Consider the following 19,692-nt stretch of genomic DNA (forward strand, 5'->3'; position numbering starts at 1 on the left):
CTAAGGAGGGAAAAAGTTCCCCAGCCCATTATTAGCCTACGTTCACACATCAATACCACAAAAATGGCTACAAATCCCCCCCTTGTAGTGATAATTTAAACATGTACATGGATTAAATTCTCCATATAGTGATAATGTGAACACGTACATGGATCATGTGGCTGATCAATCCCTAAATGGCAATAAGCCCAAAGCTTTACGAAAAGCTTCAACTTCTCTCATGAGAGAGCCTTCATCTGCCACATTGTCATGTGTAGAGACATAAGCCAGGCTAATCTCTCTTGTAAAATAGGCCTCTCCTTGATAATGATAATGCGCCTCAATGTGCTTTGTGCGAGCATGAAACATTGGGTATCTTGCAATGCACTCTCGCAAATGAAGATGAAGGTGGGGGACTGCAGTCCACCAATACCAAGATCTACTAAAATACGTCTGAGCCATACACACTCCATTGTTGCACCTTGAAGTAGCCACTGTTGGCTACTTTTTACTGAGCCATGATATTGTCAGAATATGCAGCGGAGATGATGACCAAACCTGGGAACACAAGAGCAAAAATGCAGGCAGAAAAACAGCACAAGAGAGAGACAGATGTAGGCGTGTAACTCTGCTCTATATACACAAGAAGATCCCGAGATATGATACAAATAAGGCATGGGGGCTAAGGACCTATATATACTCCCCTAGAGGGCAGTCGGCCAGCATCAGGAAAGCCCACGACTGAGAAAAATGTCCACGACTGCTGAAAATAGCAGTCGGCCAGCTACAGATGCTTCCGCCTAGTCAAAACAAGTCGGCCAGCACTCTGACAGCCCACGACTGATGTAGATCCAGTCGGCCAGCTTCAGAGTGCTCCTGGCATCACCTGGCAGCCCTCCCAAGCCTCAGAAAAATGGGAAAAAAATAGGGGAAAAATACGGAGTGTGGGGAAAAATGGGAAAACACCTCATAAGGGCGGGCACACCCACAACAAAGGCCCTGGTGTATGAAACTAGACAGGAGATGACTTCTAACACCCCCTCTCAGCTCCTGGCTATGTGACCAACCACTGGGAGCTGGGGTGCCGCCTGAGCAAATCCTGAGAGCGACTTCGTGAGGTCCACCGTACTGTCCTCTGTCGAACAGAACTCTAGCAAGATGTCATCAGCAACAATCTGTTCACGAACAAAGTGCCTCTGGATGACCATGGGTTCCTCCACCAGTGGAAGCCCAAACCTGCAATGTAACCTCCTCCTGCTCCGTAAAACTGCTCCTGGGCCATAAGTAGATCTTCTCGTGTCCGGATCTCCTCCCCAAACCGAGTCACTCCAACCGCGGAGTCGGACTCCATCCAACAATCCCCCTCCTGTGTACAAGAGTCCATGATCCTTCGCATGTCGCAGAAACCACAGGAAACGCAATCCTGCCTCACAAAGAGACATCTGCAACCAAGAGCTCAACTGCCTCATCAGGAAGCTCCCGTCCAATCCGGTGTCCATCAACCAGATCAATGAACCATACAGCTTCTGAGTCACAGAGACATCACACTGCTCACAAGGATCAACACCTGTTACGGTGCATAAACAAGTCCTGGAAGCCTGATGAAACCTGTCAACCACCCCCTCTGAATCCGGAACCACAAAGCCTGGAGAAACCACCTCCTTCTGCAAGTAATCACCTGTCACCTACCTGGCTTTCCGAAAGGTCCCCGTGGAAAGAACATCCTCAACTACTGGAAGTTCTATGTCCCGAACACGACGAGACATCAGAGCATAAGTGACCTGTTCAGCTTCCTCTGACTCACGAACACAAGAACTACCAACATCAGTACTGGAAAGTTCTTGCCAACTGTTGCCATCTACTGGCAAGCTATCCACCATCTGGTCCCGGAAAGCCTGTACCTGCAGCGTATCCACACTTGAGTAGCCATTACCAGACTGCCACTCATCACAATCCTGAGGACCTGGGAGAGAGAGTGTTGAAAGCCTGTAAACTCCATTCTCCACTCCACCTTCCCAAACCACTTGGCCTGTTGCTTTGTCCCGGAGAGCAACAAAATGCTCATCAAACTCCACCCGTACGCCAGTCTTGCAAACCTGATGCACTGACAACAGATGAAAACCTAGTGCCGGAACATACAACACCTGGGAGGAATGCTTCCCCCCTCTGCCATCAGGAACTATCTCCATCCTGCCCTCACTGTGAACTGGGATAGTGGACGTATCCCCAGTAAGAATATGACCAGAAAGCCTGCAGAGATCCTGTAAACCGGAACGGGAAGGAGTCATGTGCCTGGAAGCACCACTATCGAGAATCCACTCCCGAGTATCCGTTGCGGAGAGTCCTCCAATCTCCTCCCTGCCTGAAGAAAATGAAACATCGGTGTCCATCACCTCCAGGTGCACAAAAGCCGGAGTCTTCGTGATTGCTGAGGAGTCTTCACCCTTCTCGGTCTTCCGCTTGGGACACTGCCTCCAGTAGTGGCCTTTCTCGCCACAATCATTACAGGTCCTCTCTGCCTTTAGTTTCTCGCGGTCAGCGTGTCGGACATCTTCTCAGAAGACTTCTCCGATGAAGCCTTCCCCTTGCCCGAGTTACGGCCTTTCGACCGTTGGCCAGTAAAGGCCTCCGAACCTCCACCCTGAGGAGGGTTCGTGAATCGTTCCTCCTGGTCCAGGACCATGGGCACAAGCTCCTCCCACGTGATGGTGCTGAGCCTGCCAACCACTGGTAATCAACGACGAGTAAAATGCTGAGTACGAAGAGGGCAAATGTGACAGCAACGTGATGGCCATGTCCTCTGACGATATCTCCTTCCCAGCCTGAAGAACTTCCTGCTGAAGAGCCTGCAGCTTGTTAATATGCTCCCGCATCGTCGACGACTTTGCAGGGCTCATAACCCGCATCTGTACTTCCAAAGAAATCCTCTTCATGGGCGATACCCTGTTGTACAGAGAAGCCAAATGCTGCCATATACCTCTGGCCAGCGTCATATGCTTTACATGATTAATTACCTGTGGGGTGGTGTGCAGTTGAGGAAAATAAACGAACGGACCCTGGCGTTGACACAATCCCACATCTGTGTCTGGGCCTCCCGGTCCTTTCGGGTTGACGGTAACTCCCCTTCCTCTACTTCCGGCCGTGGAACACCAACAACGACGAAATCGGCGAGGTCGTAAGACTCCAAAACGGATTCCATCATCACCTTCCATATGCCGTAGTTGCTCCCGTCCAACTGACGGTCCACCGGAAACGTGGGGAGTGTCGGGATCTTCACATGTCTCTCGGCCATCTCAAACAGATCTGCCATCGCGGGGATGTACTCTGAAAAGGGTGGGTGGGTGGGAACAAAGAAGAACTGATACCTGCAAGTGGCTGTCCAGCAAATTAGCCCGCCTTTCTCTTGCTTCTCCTCTTCCCGATCAGCCCAAAACAGTCCACCAATCAGCCACAAAACAGTCCCCCTCTTGCTCACACAAATCCCAAGACCTATCTAGAGCCTAGGCTCTGATACCATGTCAGAATATGCAGCGGAGATGATGACCAAACCTGGGAACACAAGAGCAAAAATGCAGGCAGAAAAACAGCACAAGAGAGAGACAGATGTAGGCGTGTAACTCTGCTCTATATACACAAGAAGATCCCGAGATATGATACAAATAAGGCATGGGGGCTGAGGACCTATATATACTCCCCTAGAGGGTAGTCGGCCAGCATCAGGAAAGCCCACGACTGAGAAAAATGTCCACGATTGCTGAAAATAGCAGTCGGCCAGCTACAGATGCCTCCGCCTAGTCAGAACAAGTCGGCCAGCACTCTGACAGCCCACGACTGATGTAGATCCAGTCGGCCAGCTTCAGAGTGCTCCTGGCATCACCTGGCAGCCCTCCCAAGCCTCAGAAAAATGGGAAAAAAATAGGGAAAAAATACGGAGTGTGGGGAAAAATGGGAAAACACCTCATAAGGGCGGGCACACCCACAACAAAGGCCCTGGTGTATGAAACTAGACAGGAGATGACTTCTAACAGATATACATGAATCACCTAGATAAAAGAAAAAACCACTAGTGACCCTCGTATGTCATAACATCCAGCCCAATTGGAATCATTGAGAAAGCATGCAGCTAAATATCACCCCCCTTAGCATAGAATAGGCCAAGGGACCGAGTGCCTTACAAGTATCAAAATACTCGCTTGACAACCTACCCAATCGGAATCATTGAAAGCATGCAGTTAAATATCACCCCCCTTAGCATAGAATAGGCCAAAGGATTGAGTGCCTTGTAAGTATCAAAATACTCGCTTGACAACTTGCCAATGGTTTCTTTCGGGACTATGCGTAAACCTGCTCAACTAGGAGATCCCAAAAATTCAATGTTTGGCCTCGTATAACATCGACATATGAGGCACCCAACAGCCTAGACCAAACCATGTAAGTAGTCTCTATATGTACTTTGGCTACAATATCATAATACCATCATCACACTACAGAAAACTATATGCCCAAATAATAATGCAATGGGCCTAAATTTGTCATCTCGAATGACACATGTAATTCATCCTTGAAGGTTAAAATCTTCGCCTCATACCATGCTCAAGGAGCTTGCTTAAGGCCACATAAAGCTTTTCTTATCCTTTATATTGTAGACTCTTGTCCCTTCTCAAGGAAACCACGAGCCTAAGATACATAAACTTCCTCATGCAAATCACTATTTAAGAAGGCAACCTTACTATCCAACTAATGTACATTCTAAGCATGAAGCACTACCATAATACACCCAAGTGTAGTCATAGAGACGTGGGTACAAAGGTCTCATCATAATCTATGCCCTTCTCTTGAGCATAACCTTTTACAACAAGCCTTACCTTGTAGCGGTCACACAATGCTACCATCAGCTTTAAGCTTAAGCTTATAAACCCATTTTGTATCAATGGCCTTATTTACCGTAAGGCAAATCTGCCAAATACCAAGTGCTATTTTTCAGGATTGAGTTGTACTCATCTTGTATGCCCTACATCCAATGATCATTTTCATGTGCTTCCTCAAAGGAAACATGTTCCTCTTCATTCCATGTACTAACAATGAGAGCATGATCCACAAAAGAATAAGATGAATGATGAGAACTTGCACGTGTCTTGCTAGGCAAAGGAGTAGCTGATTTTCTATTGTACAATGTTTGCGCCAACCATTTTGGAATACCCTTGGATGCATGTATGGCTTCCCTTTCCTTGTCCACTACATCATCCACAATTACTTCAGCAATGGGCTAATCTCTGGGCTGAAATTCGAGCTGATTTTCAGGCGATATGAGTTGATTTTTAGTACCTTGTTGAGCATGCATTTGCTCCACATATGGCTATCCGGCATTGTAAAAAGGTAGGAGTAAATGTCATATGCAAGTCCGCTATTGCCATGTCTCAAACAACGTAATAATCTTGACTCCCTAAGAAACGAGATGTCAAGTAAGTGTGCAAGAAGTCCATGTGTGACTTTAAGCTTTATGGGAGGGCATTAAAAAACGAGCTCCAATTAGAGAGGTTTTTTTGTGTGAGTGGGTGTGCTCCAAGAGAGGGTGTTGTGAATAGTTTAAGAGTGTAATAGTGTTTGGGTAAGGATATAATAGAAGACAAAATCAAAACCAACCTTTGCAAGGTTCAAAGAAATACTAGCATCACATCTACACATGCTACTTGCGAGGAAGACAAAATCAATATTCGCGAAGTGATTGGGTGCTGCTGTGAGACCGCCCGTCCCATGTGTAGATAAGCATGCTGGTGTGTAAGCAAGGAACCGGTTTTCGCACCACTCCTTTTCCAGCCAGTTGGGGGCGGTGGCTAAGCCACAAGTTCTCAATATTGGTCACACAAACTTCTCTTGTTCTTTTTTGATTTAGACTCTTACAATGTAGATTGCATTTAGAACCCAAAAAAAATCACAAAAATGAAGTATAAGCCTGTGTGGCATTTCCACCTGTAAAGGTCGAAACATTTGGCGAAGCCGACACGCTACCGTAGCACCTTTCACTAGCTTTCGACATACCTAGAAAATGGATAATGTAAGTCAAGGCGTCGACATTGACGGATTTAACCATTAGTAGAATATTCCGGCAAGGATGCCGCTCATGTGCAGGTGGCGGCCCAAATAGTAGGGGCAATCCCTGTATGCAACGGGTTCGCTGAGAGCGAGCGAGCGCGTGCGTGCTTGATCTCGTTTTGCGTAGAGAGAGAGAGAGAGAGGCCGTCCGCACACGCGTGAGAGAGCGCGAGCGCTTGATCTTGTGTTTGCGTAGAGAGAGACAGAGAGAGAGCGCTTGATCCTGCGTTTGCGTAGAGAGAGAGAGAGAGAGAGAGAGAGAGAGAGAGAGAGAGACGCTTCTCGCACTCCTTCTGTGTTGCCATGGATCCCCACACCGATTTGTTCGTCTCCATCAAGCTCCATGACCATCACCTGCAGCTGCCCGTTCACCTCACCCCCTGCATCTATGGATCATCTCCCCTCCTCGGCTCTTGGGATCCAAAAGGAGCTGTAAGCCCTCCAAGCTAGTTTTCTCACCAATTTCATTACTGTTTTTTCTTTTTTCTTCTCTCTCTCTCTCTCTCTCTCTCTCTCTCTCTCTCTCTCTCTCTCTCTCTCCCCCCCCCCCCCCCCCCCCCCGACTCTCATTAAATTATATAAATAAATCTCTATTTTCTAATAAATTTCATTCTCATGATTCCAAAATTCGCTCTTGTTATGCAATTAAGGAGGACATAAAACGTTTTTGTACATTAAGAACCAATGTTTAGCTTGCTGTCATGTCCTTGTTCCATGGCATCTTGATTGTAAAATCATTACCAGTTATACAACACCCATGGTATAATGAAATCTCTCAACCCAGTGTCTCATTTTTTGAATTATTGGGTACCCATATCATGTATAATTAATATTTAAAACCGTTGGGCTGAGCTTGTTACCCACATCATATAATTTTAGCCTGCCTTTGCCAATCTAGAAGGAACATAGTATATTTCAAGTCAGAGGCTTGGACCTCTTTCAAACATCAAAGAATTATTGCTATTTGTTAAAAAAGAAGAAGGCTTCTTGTATTACCATCTCCATTGGAGTGGCATGCTTAACTTTGAGCATGATCATGTTCTTAATTATACACTAGGGGCCCCTGCATCACATCAAGTTACCACCTCCATCTGGCTTATCTCTTTGCAAATTAGGGATGCAATACTGCCGCTGGAATAAAGGACCGTCTTCATGGAAAAATCGAAGACCCAGTATAACATCTGCTTCACAGCAGTGCATTGGTTCTTACGTATCCTCAACTCCATGTTCTTAACCTTGGCTGAGGTTTGTAAAGTACTTACGAGAAAAGCACCTGCAAGACTTGAAGTTAGAGTGATTGTCAACCTTGCCCTTCACACACCATACTTTATCTTCCATGCTCCCAGGGTCAAAGAGCACCACAACCCACAGGTCCTTCTGCCATTGTGCAGCACTTAAGCAGCTCTTTGAGAAATCTCTTTGGTGTCCTCAGCTACCACTTCAACGATCACTTCCCGGTGCTAGGGGATTCTGGTTTGTCTATGTAACTCCCTTGCAACAGAGGTAAATTCTTTGTTGAGTGTCCCACCTGATGACGTTTAAAACATCTGTTTTCCCTAAAATGGCTCCTTTGACTGAAAACCCTTAATTTGATGCTCAACACTAGGGGTAGCTTGTTTCTTTGTTGCCTTTGGCATTCTTCTGGTCTCTCTGTGGGGCTGCTTGACAGAGGATGGCTGTTCTTTTTGAGATTCTCAAACGTGACCGGCTCATATCCCTAGGCTATGGCAAGAGATTCATAAAACGAGGAAGGTATGAGCCACTACACCCCACTGCGCCCCCCCCCCCCCCCCTTCTTTTCCCCTGCTTCCCCAGCACCTAGCCTTCCCTCTGGAAATCATGAGCTGACACCAGCCTCTCCACCAATCCATACCTTTCCATGGCTAGACCTTCGGGCACATCCCCAGGCACATAGAGGGTCACCGCAACTCAGAAGGATCAAGCCTTCTTCACCTGTTTATGACTCCCTTTTACTAGGATGGATTATTCTTTTTGGCTCCCTTTATTTGGGATGCATTGGACTTATGGAACTCATGGCTCACATACCCTGTGTAGTGTTCTCTTATCCTACGTGCTCTCTTGAAGATTGTTTCTACCATGTGTGGGTGGAACAATAAAGAGCAGATGGAATGGAACATGGGCACTTCAGAGGGTAGTATCAAGCACAACATACCTTGTGTATTGTTCTCTCGTCCAACATGCTCTCTTGAAGATTGTTTCTACCATGTATGGGTGGAACAATAGAGAGCAAATGGAAGGGAACATGGGCACTTAAGAGGGTAGTGTGAGTTGGTGGTCGAAATGTCTACAAACTATTGGTGGCCAAAATGCCTATAAACTATGTGTAGCAGAAATGCTTATGGAACACCAGGCTATCTATGCCTGCGAGTGATTGTTTTATCTTGTTACTTGAGCCCACCTCTCATCCAAGGTGTGTGGTCAGAGTACCAACACGGAGTGCAAGTGGTAAAGTGGACATGATACCTGGTTGGCAAGGGACTTATGTGTACGCCAAGAGTCATGTGGATTGGCATATGTTTGTGTGCCTTGAGCTTGTTTGTTACTGGATTATACAGTGACATGGATCTTATGGACTATATCTATGGTTTCTCATTTCGCCGAAATGCCTATAAACTAGGACAAACAGAGTATATCTATGATATTAACTATGGAGAACCAGCTTTTCTATCACCATGGTTTGTGATCTAGAATGGCACCAGTTTGTGTGCATAGCACATGTTTCTGTGCGAGGCACTAGTTCCTTGTGCATGGCACTTATTTAAGTGTCTTAGCACCTGGTTGGTGATTTTCATTGGCATATGATTATCTCATTGATATTGGTGATTGAGACACAATTGGCTCTTGTGTCTGTATGTAGCATATCTTCCATGGAATTCTTGCCCATTTATTTGGGACATGGATTCTTCAGTTATATTGGATTTTTGAGACTGTCTCGTCTCGTCCACTTGATGGGGCATGATTATATCTTGGATATATGGCTTTAAGCTTAAAGTTGCGGATAACTTTTAAGAAGCTGGGGAGGATGTCACCAGCCTAGACATTTCCCAGTATGAAAGGGGTCTGGTAGACTCCAGGATGTCTAAATATTTGGAAAGTACAAGCTTTGGGAATGGGGGATTATCTTGGAATACAAAGGACCACACTCTTAAAATTTAGGAGAGTTGCTATTTTTGGCCCGACTCCGATGGAAATTCTGTTCGCATCATTACATCTGGAATTGAGCAGATACCAATGTCTACTAGTTTGGATATTTTTAGAGATAAAGTTTATGGAAGGACCCATCTCTTAGATTGGGACATGTGGCAAGAAAGTGGACCAAAGTGAGACAAGTGGCCTCACACTCTATCACTTCAGCTTTTATGTGGCTCTCCACTTGTCATCATAGCCTTCTCTTTCCATTTTCACTCATGGCTGCCCCAAATCTATAAATTGGAGCCCTTTGTCTTCATTAATGGAGGCTCTCTTTCTGCACACTAGCCTCTACCACCGTTACATGTTGCCCTAATGATGGCTACTCTCTTTCTCTCTCTCTCTCTTAAAGGCTGTCCATGAAGAATACCGGCTGTTGGGGACTGTTTTGGAGGCTTCCATCGTGAAGAAATACTAAGGCAAGGGTATTTAATCATTTATTATGATTTCTAGCCATTGTACTTGTTGTACCAACCCTTGTACTTGCTGTACCAACCACTGTACTGGCTGTACTAGGCCTTTGTACTTGCTGTACCTACTGTACCAATCCTTGTACTTGTTGTACCAGCCACTGTAACTGATGTACCATCCCTTGTACCCATTGTACCTACTGTACCAGCCACTGTACTTATTGTACCGGCTGAATGGAGAGCTAAACTTGTTGTACCAACTCTATTGCATGAAGACCCGTGGTTTTTGGGAAAGAATTAGTATCCACACGGAGGTATATGGATACTTGGTTGCCTCGTGTTGGGCGGTGTTATGGCATTTGTATATGGATAATCCGGCATCTCCTATGGGGAGAGTAAGGCCCGCAAAGCTTGTACATGATATTATTCTCCTTGGGTAATAAAATACTCCAAGGGGGGGGTCGGCCCATTTCGGCCTCTATGCGGTGTCACATGTACAAGCTCCATTTTCAGCATTTGTAGATGTTTTGTCCAACTTTTATGTTTTATGCAAAGTGATGATGGATATGTGGTAAGGTTATGGCCATGTTCAAATGTTTTAATACACATTGATGGTATCAACAAGTGTGTCAAAGACCCTAGTCCCCCGGGCCCCGCGAGTTTCAGAAATCATCTCTTCCAATGAATTTTCAAGCTTCACAATATTCTCTCTAGCATAAGAGGGATGCAACTAAGCATAAAATTTATGTGTGACAATTATTATCCTTAAGGAACACAACTCGGCAAATAACTTAGCCCTCATATAACTTGCCTCCTGACATTCAACAACTCTACGAGAGAGCCAAGTATCCACTCCATCATTCCCTGGTGATATAGCCGCGTGAGATTGCAAGGCTCCCAGTAAAGATTGCAGCAAGGTCAGCTCTTGCCTCCTTTTCGAGGCCTAATGAATACCGTATTGACGAGCAAGGCACATTAGACAAAAAGCAATCCTAGGCTGACATTCCCTCCCGTGTAAAACATAGCTGAAAATTATCAATCAATTGCAGCATGTATCCATGAAAGTCCTCTTGATCAAGAAAGCTATGATTGAAGCGCAAAGGCAACCTCCCAAGCAAAGTTTTATAAACATCGACAAGCTGATGCATTATGTCCAAGACCACTAGGAAATGATCCGAAAGAAAATGCTACCTCTCCACAACCACTTTCAATATCTCAGGCAAAAATAAATGATCGTGCATAACATACATTCTATCCAGCCTGCTCCAAGTACCAGGATACTGGCGAGACTGAAAAGTAAAGCCATAATCATAAGGATGCGCTCGGGGGGCGCACAAGGATCATGCCACTCGTACTCACCGGGGTTCCACTGGAGCCGGGCCAAGAGGCGCACAGCATATGGCCATATGCGCCAATCAGAGACTAGAGTCCACATCTGCAGGGTCTGGATCAATATGCCACTTCTGAGAAGCGGCAGCCACTACCCGTATCCTCTAAAGATGCACTCTGCAACCAAAGGCGACTCTGCCTCCACTCTCTGAAGTCTGCCCTCATCCTGTATCTCATAGTAGAGGCATCTACCATCCTCAGTGCAAGCTCTGACAGCAATCAGGATCTCCAACTGTGTAAAGGCTCCCATCCACCGTGGGGCCGCTGGCTCGAAAGCCGTGAACCACTCCTCAGTGAGTGCCTCCTGAATGTCATCCCTCATAATCAGCCCCCCTCTGAAGTGACTCAGCCTCTCCGCCTGGATCTCCTCCGAGAGACTGCAAAAGGCCTGCCAATCTCCAAAACTGTGTGTTGGGCCTGCCGCCAATGGTCCCCAGGCTAGACGAGGCCGAGAACCCAGCATATGACCATGCTCTGTGCGTATCGCGGGGCTCCAGATGAGCGACTGTCTGGCCCGCTCCTCATCACAAGTGGGAGGTCTCTGAGAAAGCCCCGGTCTCAGTAGCTTCCAAGCTCGCAGGATGCTCAAGGCAAATCGGTCCTCCCATCCTCTACTGAGGCCTGTCCTCCTCATATCTATGAAGATCCACCGTATCTTTGGTGCCCAAGTGCCCCCTGTTGGGGGAGCTCTAGCCTGCAGCCGCTGAAAAAGAAGCTCCTTCCAAGGCTCAGCGCTTGGAAGCAGCCCCCGAACAATAAGCTTCCCCAACAAGGCTCTACTCTGATCAGCTGGATCTATAATGCCCAAGCCCCCCTGGGCCAGTGGAAGAGTGATAACTGCCCAAGCAACCTTAGCCCGGGCCGGCCGACCATCCCGCCGAGACCAGAGAAAGTTCCTGCTCAGCCTCTGTACCTGGCTGATGCAAGAGCTCGAGAAGATCCAGCAAGACGTTGATGGCACGGAAGCGGTAAAGCTGTTTACGCCCTTATAGGGTGCCACACTTCCACACACGCATATAAACACACCAGAACACCAGACCAAAAAGCATGAACAAGACTTATATTTCAGATCTGGCTGTCACAACTCATACCCAAACGAACAAAGAAACAAAAGAACTCTCTGGCATCACCAAACACCAGCCCCACAGCTAATCAAAAGAATTTACAACTCTGGCTTGAGTCCCCAGAAGAGGTAGAAATCCACAAAATACCATACACACGCACTCTCTCTCTGGCTCTCTGTGCTGATCCTCTGTCAGCCGCACTTCAAACCCAAGCTCCACAATGCTACTAGCCCACCACCAAGCAACCACACTGTATATCACCAGCCTTTGTCTGCATCCAGTTGTCTTCAGAATCACCAGAGTCGCCCCAGCACCTCTACTGCAAGGTGGCAATTCTCTTTTACTGCAGCTGGTCTCTCTGTACCCAAGGCCCACACCATGACTCGAGAGGCCTCCTCTTTGTTCACAAGGTGGTTACCCAATCTCCTTCGCCTCAGCACCCAGTTCCACAAGAAGGCGACCATCCAACTCTTCTCACCTACACTGTTTCCCTACAACAACAATACCCGCCAGCCTGCCTAGCGTTCCACTCTTGCAGCCCTCTCTCCTTGCCCGTCTTCAGAACCTCAGCAAGGCGACTCATCTACCTTTGGCGGCCCCACTCCTTTTTCACGCCCGTCGGCTATTGACCAAGGCGGCTTTTCCTCTCAGCAGAGCCTGCCAGTTGTTTCCACAGTCGGCACCTTCTGCTGCAACTGCACCCAAAGTAGCTCCTAGGCGGCTCCCACACGACCACGCTCTTCTGCAGTCAGCCCAACCTGCAACTCTACCCCTTGAATCGCCTCTGCGCCAGCTCGTTGGCTACACCTGTCACCTGCTAGCGACCTCCAGTAAACCTATCAGCTTCCATTCTTTAGAACCTGCAGCTGCGCCCTTCTCTTCTTGCCGGAGGTAGCTCACACCAGCCTATAAGCGTTCCCAGTCGACGCCAGCAGCCACCTCTGCGTTCGTAGCAAGCCCAGCATCTCTCCTCCTTGTGCTTGCGGCTGCACCAGCCACCTTGTTCAGCACCTATGGCTGCACACGCCCCTACGCCTGCAGTTCATTTCTTCTCAGGCTCCTCATCCTCCTTCGCACCTGCAGAATTCCCCCCCCCGTCTCCTTTTGTACACACACCACCAGCCTTCCCTCTTTTTCGAACAAGACAGCTATGCTCTTCCTTGAACCTTCGTCAGCTTCTGCAGCAACGGGCCCTTTTCGTACAAGGCCTCCTCTTCACACAGGCGACCGTGAGCTTTGTAGTTTATCCACAGTAAGGGCGACCTCTTCACTGCACTCGGCAGTCGTCTGCACTCTCTAGCCAGCTCTCGTACCAAGCGGCCCTATTTTTTTAGCTGTAGCGCTTCTACTCCTCTTACACCAATTCCGTCCCCTCCTGCACTGCCGGCTGCACCCTCCGCTCTTCACATGGCAAACCATCTAGAACCCGCACTCGCCAGTCAGCTTCACGTGCATCCAGCTTCCAGATGATGCGCTGGCAGCAGCTTAAACCTCCACGTAGCCATGCCTTCTTATGGCCACATTATTTATTTTTATTTCTTTAAGGCCTACAAAATGGCCGCAATCATTTTCTTTTTCACACTTATACTCAAGCTGCATTGGCCACCTTAATATTTTATGGCTCAAACCTCCATATACTTTCAAACACAGCTTCAATGCCCATACATTTGGGCGTGTACACATACTCAGAGCCAAACGAGGAGCTGAAATCAATTCTAGCGAATCTCCAGTAGACCACGTCCAGACAGGCCTGTACATGCTCACATCAATACCATCTACTCTGTACACCTGGCAACGCTTTCAAAAGCAAAACCTTCACTCACGCCATGTACACATATGTACACATTACCAACTCTTTTTTTGTCCACACATATTTAGCAACCCCCTACTTCTGCTGAGACATTCATGTCCAGCAGCTGTACAAACAGGGATGAAATATTCAGATTTTCCTCTGTACTCTCCACAACCTCCTGACATGCATCACCTGCTCGCCAGCTACCCAAGACCTGCTTTACTACTAATAGAGAATCTCCTTTTATGATTAGCTTTTGAATTTTCTGCTTTAAAGGAGCCTACAACCCTTGAAACAATGCTGTGTACTCAGCCTCATTGTTACTTTCAGCTTCCAGAAGTATCCCATTCTTTAGAATCAGCATGCCTTCTGAATCCTGGATTATATATCCCCCGGTGGCCTGATGTATACTCCTCTTATATGAACCGTCAAAGAATAAAACATGAGCTCCAGGAATGATAATTTGTTCCTCTTTTTCTATCCTTGAATCCACTTCCTTCACCAGTATCGGGCCATCCTTGTATGTTAGAAGATCTGCCAGAGTTGCCTTGCAAGTATCTTCAATCAAAAATGAGAAATCATATTCTTGAAGCTCCACTAACCATCGCATCATACCTTTTGAGAGTGAAGTACCATTCACCAGCTGAGGGAGTAGAGTATAGCTTGTCAGCACCACAAATGGTCTCATCAGGAGATATGATCTGAATTTCCTGCAAGCATACACCAGACTTGACAAAACCAATTCAGCCTCAGTATATTTTCTCTCTGCTTCTGTCTTCACTCTACTTGCATAATACATAGGCTTCATATATCTGGATTCATCTCCTCTCTGCATTAAGATTGCTCCAACTACATCCGGACCAAAAGATGGATTCACATAAAAGACCTGAGAGAAATCCGGAGCTTTTACACTGGAAATACCTCCCAATACCTCCTTCACTTTCTCAAACACTTCCTCGCATTCTTCATTCCATTGCAATGGTTCTTTCTTCATAGCCTGCTGAAGAGGATAAAGCAGTTGAGACATTAAAGGAACAAATCTTGCCATATATTTTACCTTCTGGACGAAAGTCCGCAAAACTGCCTGGATGTTGATGGTGCAGATAATAAGACAAGAGCTTTTATCTTCTCTGGATCAGGTTCAATTCCATTCTGAGATATCATATGCCCCAACAGCTTCACCTTTGAATATCCTAAATGGCACTTCTTTGGATTCAGTTGTCCACCTGCATCATCCATTTTAGAAAATACTTGCTCCAATCTGTTACCATGCTCCTTTTGAGAACTATATACACATATATCATCCAAAAAAGCTCTCACAAAATGATCTGTAAGAGGTGCAAGTACTCTATCAGTGTTCCTCTGATACCACGAGGGTGCATTTTTCAAACCAAATGGTACTACTCGGTAACAGAAGCAACCCCACGGTGTAATGATTGTGGTTTTAGCCTGATCTTCCTCAGCAATTGAGATCTGAAAATACCCAGAGAAGCCATCGCATACACTATACCTCTCATATCCAGCTACCCTGTCCAAAATATCATCAATGAATGGCATAGGATAGTGATTGCTTTTTGTTGCAGCATTCAGAGGCTTGTAATCAATACAGACTCTCCACCCACCTGTATGCTTTGGAGTAAAGACCACTGGATTTGCCCAATCTGAGTGATCTACTGGATAAATTAACCCCGCTTTTAACAACTTATTCAGCTCCTCTCTTAATACAGGCAATAGCTCTCTATTTATCCTCCTCAGTTTTTGAAACACTGGCCTCACACCCTCTTTCAATACTATAGGCATTGGTTCACATTTGAATCCTCGAATCTCTTCATATGAAGTAATAAATAAATGAGGGAATTTATGTATTACCTTCATATACTCTTCTTTCTCCACTGGCTGCAATTTAGGATTCAGCATGCCCTGTAACAGCTTCTCTTTCTCTGCACTGGGTGATGGAGGCTGCATTAGACTGTCCATATCCTCAAGTCTGCTCTCTTCTTCCTTCTTTAACTCCTCTTCAGCTTGCATCACATGCTTATTTTCTTCCTTCATTATAAATGATACGTGGCTCTCATCATCAGAAGTAGAACTCTCTTCTTCAGTTTCACTATCTGTATACTCATCAGCACTTGTTTCTTCAGGCTCACTCTTCATTTCCCGCTTACTACTCATATTGAACTTCCTGGCTCTCCCTCTCCTATTATGTACTGTTATAGTTCCCCTTTTCCAGTTTTGGATGGCACCCACCTGTCTGAGCCAAGGTCTGCCCAAAATCAGTGGATAAGCTCCCAAACCAGCCGGCATAATATGGCAATTTATGTTGCAAACCACACCAAAAGCAGTCATTGGCACTTCTGTACATACACCCAGACACTTCACTTTTGCATGATTTGCTAAACGGAGTCTAAAGTCTGAACTAGCATTCAGCTTTAACCCCAATCTCTCCATACAGGATTGAGTCATCACACTGATTTGTGCACCGCCATCAACATATGCTTCTCCAACACTCACACTTCCACACCAGGCATCAACTGATGGACAAATATCAGGAAGGGCTTCCACAGACATCAGCTCCATTTCGCCTTGTGTGGGCTCCTGCTCATTTACTTTCCTCGGATTTGCCAACTTCTTCCACTCTCTCTTAAGCTTCGGACACAATCCAAGCAATTGGGCAAATGTTATATTGGCTACCCTTCCCTTTAAATCTCCCATCAATGTATACTCCTCCTGACCTTGACCAATATGCAAATCTGAAGTTTTATAATGTCTTCTTGGCTTCCTCTTCTTCTTCTCTGGTTGAGGGCTTATATCAAATTGGACATGCTTACCTTTCTTAGAAGATGGTTCAGGTTCTGCCATTGTACTCCTCGTCCTCTTTGCCACAGGCATAATCTCTGGAATGGTCTCCACTTCTATCAAGCTGAGAGCCGGTCCCTTTCCTTTATCCTCCCATTTGACTCCACTGGTAGAGGGTTGATTTGGATCTTTTACTTCAACACTATAATTCCCCGATCTATCATTAGTCCTCTGCATCACAGGATATATTCCACCACCTGCTCTGGGCGGTTTGTCACATTGAGGGCTGATATGTCCCCGCTCCCCACAGTTCCAGCATTGGACATTACTCAAATAGTAGCCCCGTCCTCTCCCTGTTCCTCCCATATTCCCTTCAGCTGTTGACATATTGTCTCTTCTATTATTTGGTGCACCTCGGCTTCTTCCCTTTCCACCTGCTTCCATCCAATTCAAACTTAGAGACTTCATGAGCTCCACTGCATCATGTATGTCCCTCTTCAAAGTGTCCTCCTGTTCTGGAACAACAGCAGCTTCCCTTTCAGGATGTATACTCTCAATCTCTGGCATCTTCACAAACTTCTTCGGCTCTTCCTGTATTCCCATCTGCCTCAGACGCTTCACCTTCCACTCCTTCTCACGAGCTACTCTGACAGCCTCCTCAAAGCTATCCAGGTTCTTCAGCTCCACCTTCAGACGGAGGGTTGGCTCCAGACCAGCCACAAACCGGTCTCTCTTTATCATCTGCGGGGGTACTTCAAGAATCAGAGCCTCACACCATAGACTCCACAGTCTACCAAACTCAATCAGATACTGATCCACATCTTGACCGTCCTTCTGTTGAATGTTACACAACTCCTTCCACACTTCATTCGGACTCCTCACACGGGCAAACTGTGCCAGAAATGCAGCTCTGACTACACGGTACTCAGGATCCTGTTGATGAATGTTCCTGTGTGTAGTCACAAACATCTGTAACCATGTTTTTGCATCACCCTGCAAGCAATAAGCCAAAATCTGAGAAAGGATCTCCGGGGTTGCCCTGTCCTTCATCAAGGCTGTAAACTCCATCTTTTCTAGAAACCTGACTGCACTCTCCTGTGGCAATCCCCAATACTCCGGAAAATCTTTAGCCATCTTTCCAACCTTCTTCACACAGCCCCTATCTCTTCACAAACCAGAGGAAATCTGCTCCTCTGTGGAGGCACCAAAAAGTGATGGCACGGAAGCGGTAAAGCTGTTTACGCCCTTATAGGGTGCCACACTTCCACACACGCATATAAACACACCAGAACACCAGACCAAAAAGCATGAACAAGACTTATATTTCAGATCTGGCTGTCACAACTCGTACCCAAACGAACAAAGAAACAAAAGAACTCTCTGGCATCACCAAACACCAGCCCCACAGCTAATCAAAAGAATTTACAACTCTGGCTTGAGTCCCCAGAAGAGGTAGAAATCCACAAAATACCATACACACGCACTCTCTCTCTGGCTCTCTGTGCTGATCCTCTGTCAGCCGCACTTCAAACCCAAGCTCCACAATGCTACTAGCCCACCACCAAGCAACCACACTGTATATCACCAGCCTTTGTCTGCATCCAGTTGTCTTCAGAATCACCAGAGTCGCCCCAGCACCTCTACTGCAAGGTGGCAATTCTCTTTTACTGCAGCTGGTCTCTCTGTACCCAAGGCCCACACCATGACTCGAGAGGCCTCCTCTTTGTTCACAAGGTGGTTACCCAATCTCCTTCGCCTCAGCACCCAGTTCCACAAGAAGGCGACCATCCAACTCTTCTCACCTACACTGTTTCCCTACAACAACAATACCCGCCAGCCTGCCTAGCGTTCCACTCTTGCAGCCCTCTCTCCTTGCCCGTCTTCAGAACCTCAGCAAGGCGACTCATCTACCTTTGGCGGCCCCACTCCTTTTTCACGCCCGTCGGCTATTGACCAAGGCGGCTTTTCCTCTCAGCAGAGCCTGCCAGTTGTTTCCACAGTCGGCACCTTCTGCTGCAACTGCACCCAAAGTAGCTCCTAGGCGGCTCCCACACGACCACGCTCTTCTGCAGTCAGCCCAACCTGCAACTCTACCCCTTGAATCGCCTCTGCGCCAGCTCGTTGGCTACACCTGTCACCTGCTAGCGACCTCCAGTAAACCTATCAGCTTCCATTCTTTAGAACCTGCAGCTGCGCCCTTCTCTTCTTGCCGGAGGTAGCTCACACCAGCCTATAAGCGTTCCCAGTCGACGCCAGCAGCCACCTCTGCGTTCGTAGCAAGCCCAGCATCTCTCCTCCTTGTGCTTGCGGCTGCACCGGCCACCTTGTTCAGCACCTATGGCTGCACACGCCCCTACGCCTGCAGTTCATTTCTTCTCAGGCTCCTTATCCTCCTTCGCACCTGCAGAATTCCCCCCCCGTCTCCTTTTGTACACACACCACCAGCCTTCCCTCTTTTTCGAACAAGACAGCTATGCTCTTCCTTGAACCTTCGTCAGCTTCTGCAGCAACGGGCCCTTTTCGTACAAGGCCTCCTCTTCACACAGGCGACCGTGAGCTTTGTAGTTTATCCACAGTAAGGGCGACCTCTTCACTGCACTCGGCAGTCGTCTGCACTCTCCAGCCAGCTCTCGTACCAAGCGGCCCTATTTTTTTAGCTGTAGCGCTTCTACTCCTCTTACACCAATTCCGTCCCCTCCTGCACTGCCGGCTGCACCCTCCGCTCTTCACATGGCAAACCATCTAGAACCCGCACTCGCCAGTCAGCTTCACGTGCATCCAGCTTCCAGATGATGCGCTGGCAGCAGCTTAAACCTCCACGTAGCCATGCCTTCTTATGGCCACATTATTTATTTTTATTTCTTTAAGGCCTACAAAATGGCCGCAATCATTTTCTTTTTCACACTTATACTCAAGCTGCATTGGCCACCTTAATATTTTATGGCTCAAACCTCCATAT

At 47.0% G+C, this 19,692-nt stretch overlaps 1 protein-coding gene across 10 annotated transcripts in view; it reads left to right on the top strand.

Annotated features, from left to right (window-relative positions):
- Positions 1-6,131: 6,131 nt before the first annotated feature.
- LOC147603131 (6-phosphofructo-2-kinase/fructose-2,6-bisphosphatase-like) overlaps positions 6,132-19,692 on the top strand; it is a 235,107-nt gene continuing 221,546 nt past the window's right edge. For 9 of the 10 annotated variants that reach the window (XR_015265709.1, XR_015265712.1, XR_015265710.1 and 6 more), the window contains exon 1: positions 6,132-6,504. Coding sequence is in view for 4 of the 10 variants with exons in the window: in XM_086797371.1 (XP_086653497.1) it covers positions 6,376-6,504 (129 nt within the window). In the remaining 6 variants the exon portion in view is untranslated. The remainder of the gene's footprint in view (positions 6,505-19,692) is intronic. The other variant, XR_015265711.1, reaches the window with a different exon arrangement.

Source organism: Cibotium barometz, chromosome 65 (assembly GCF_041138505.1).
Source record: "Cibotium barometz isolate CiBa-2024 chromosome 65, ASM4113850v1, whole genome shotgun sequence".
Classification (NCBI taxonomy): domain Eukaryota; kingdom Viridiplantae; phylum Streptophyta; class Polypodiopsida; order Cyatheales; family Cibotiaceae; genus Cibotium; species Cibotium barometz.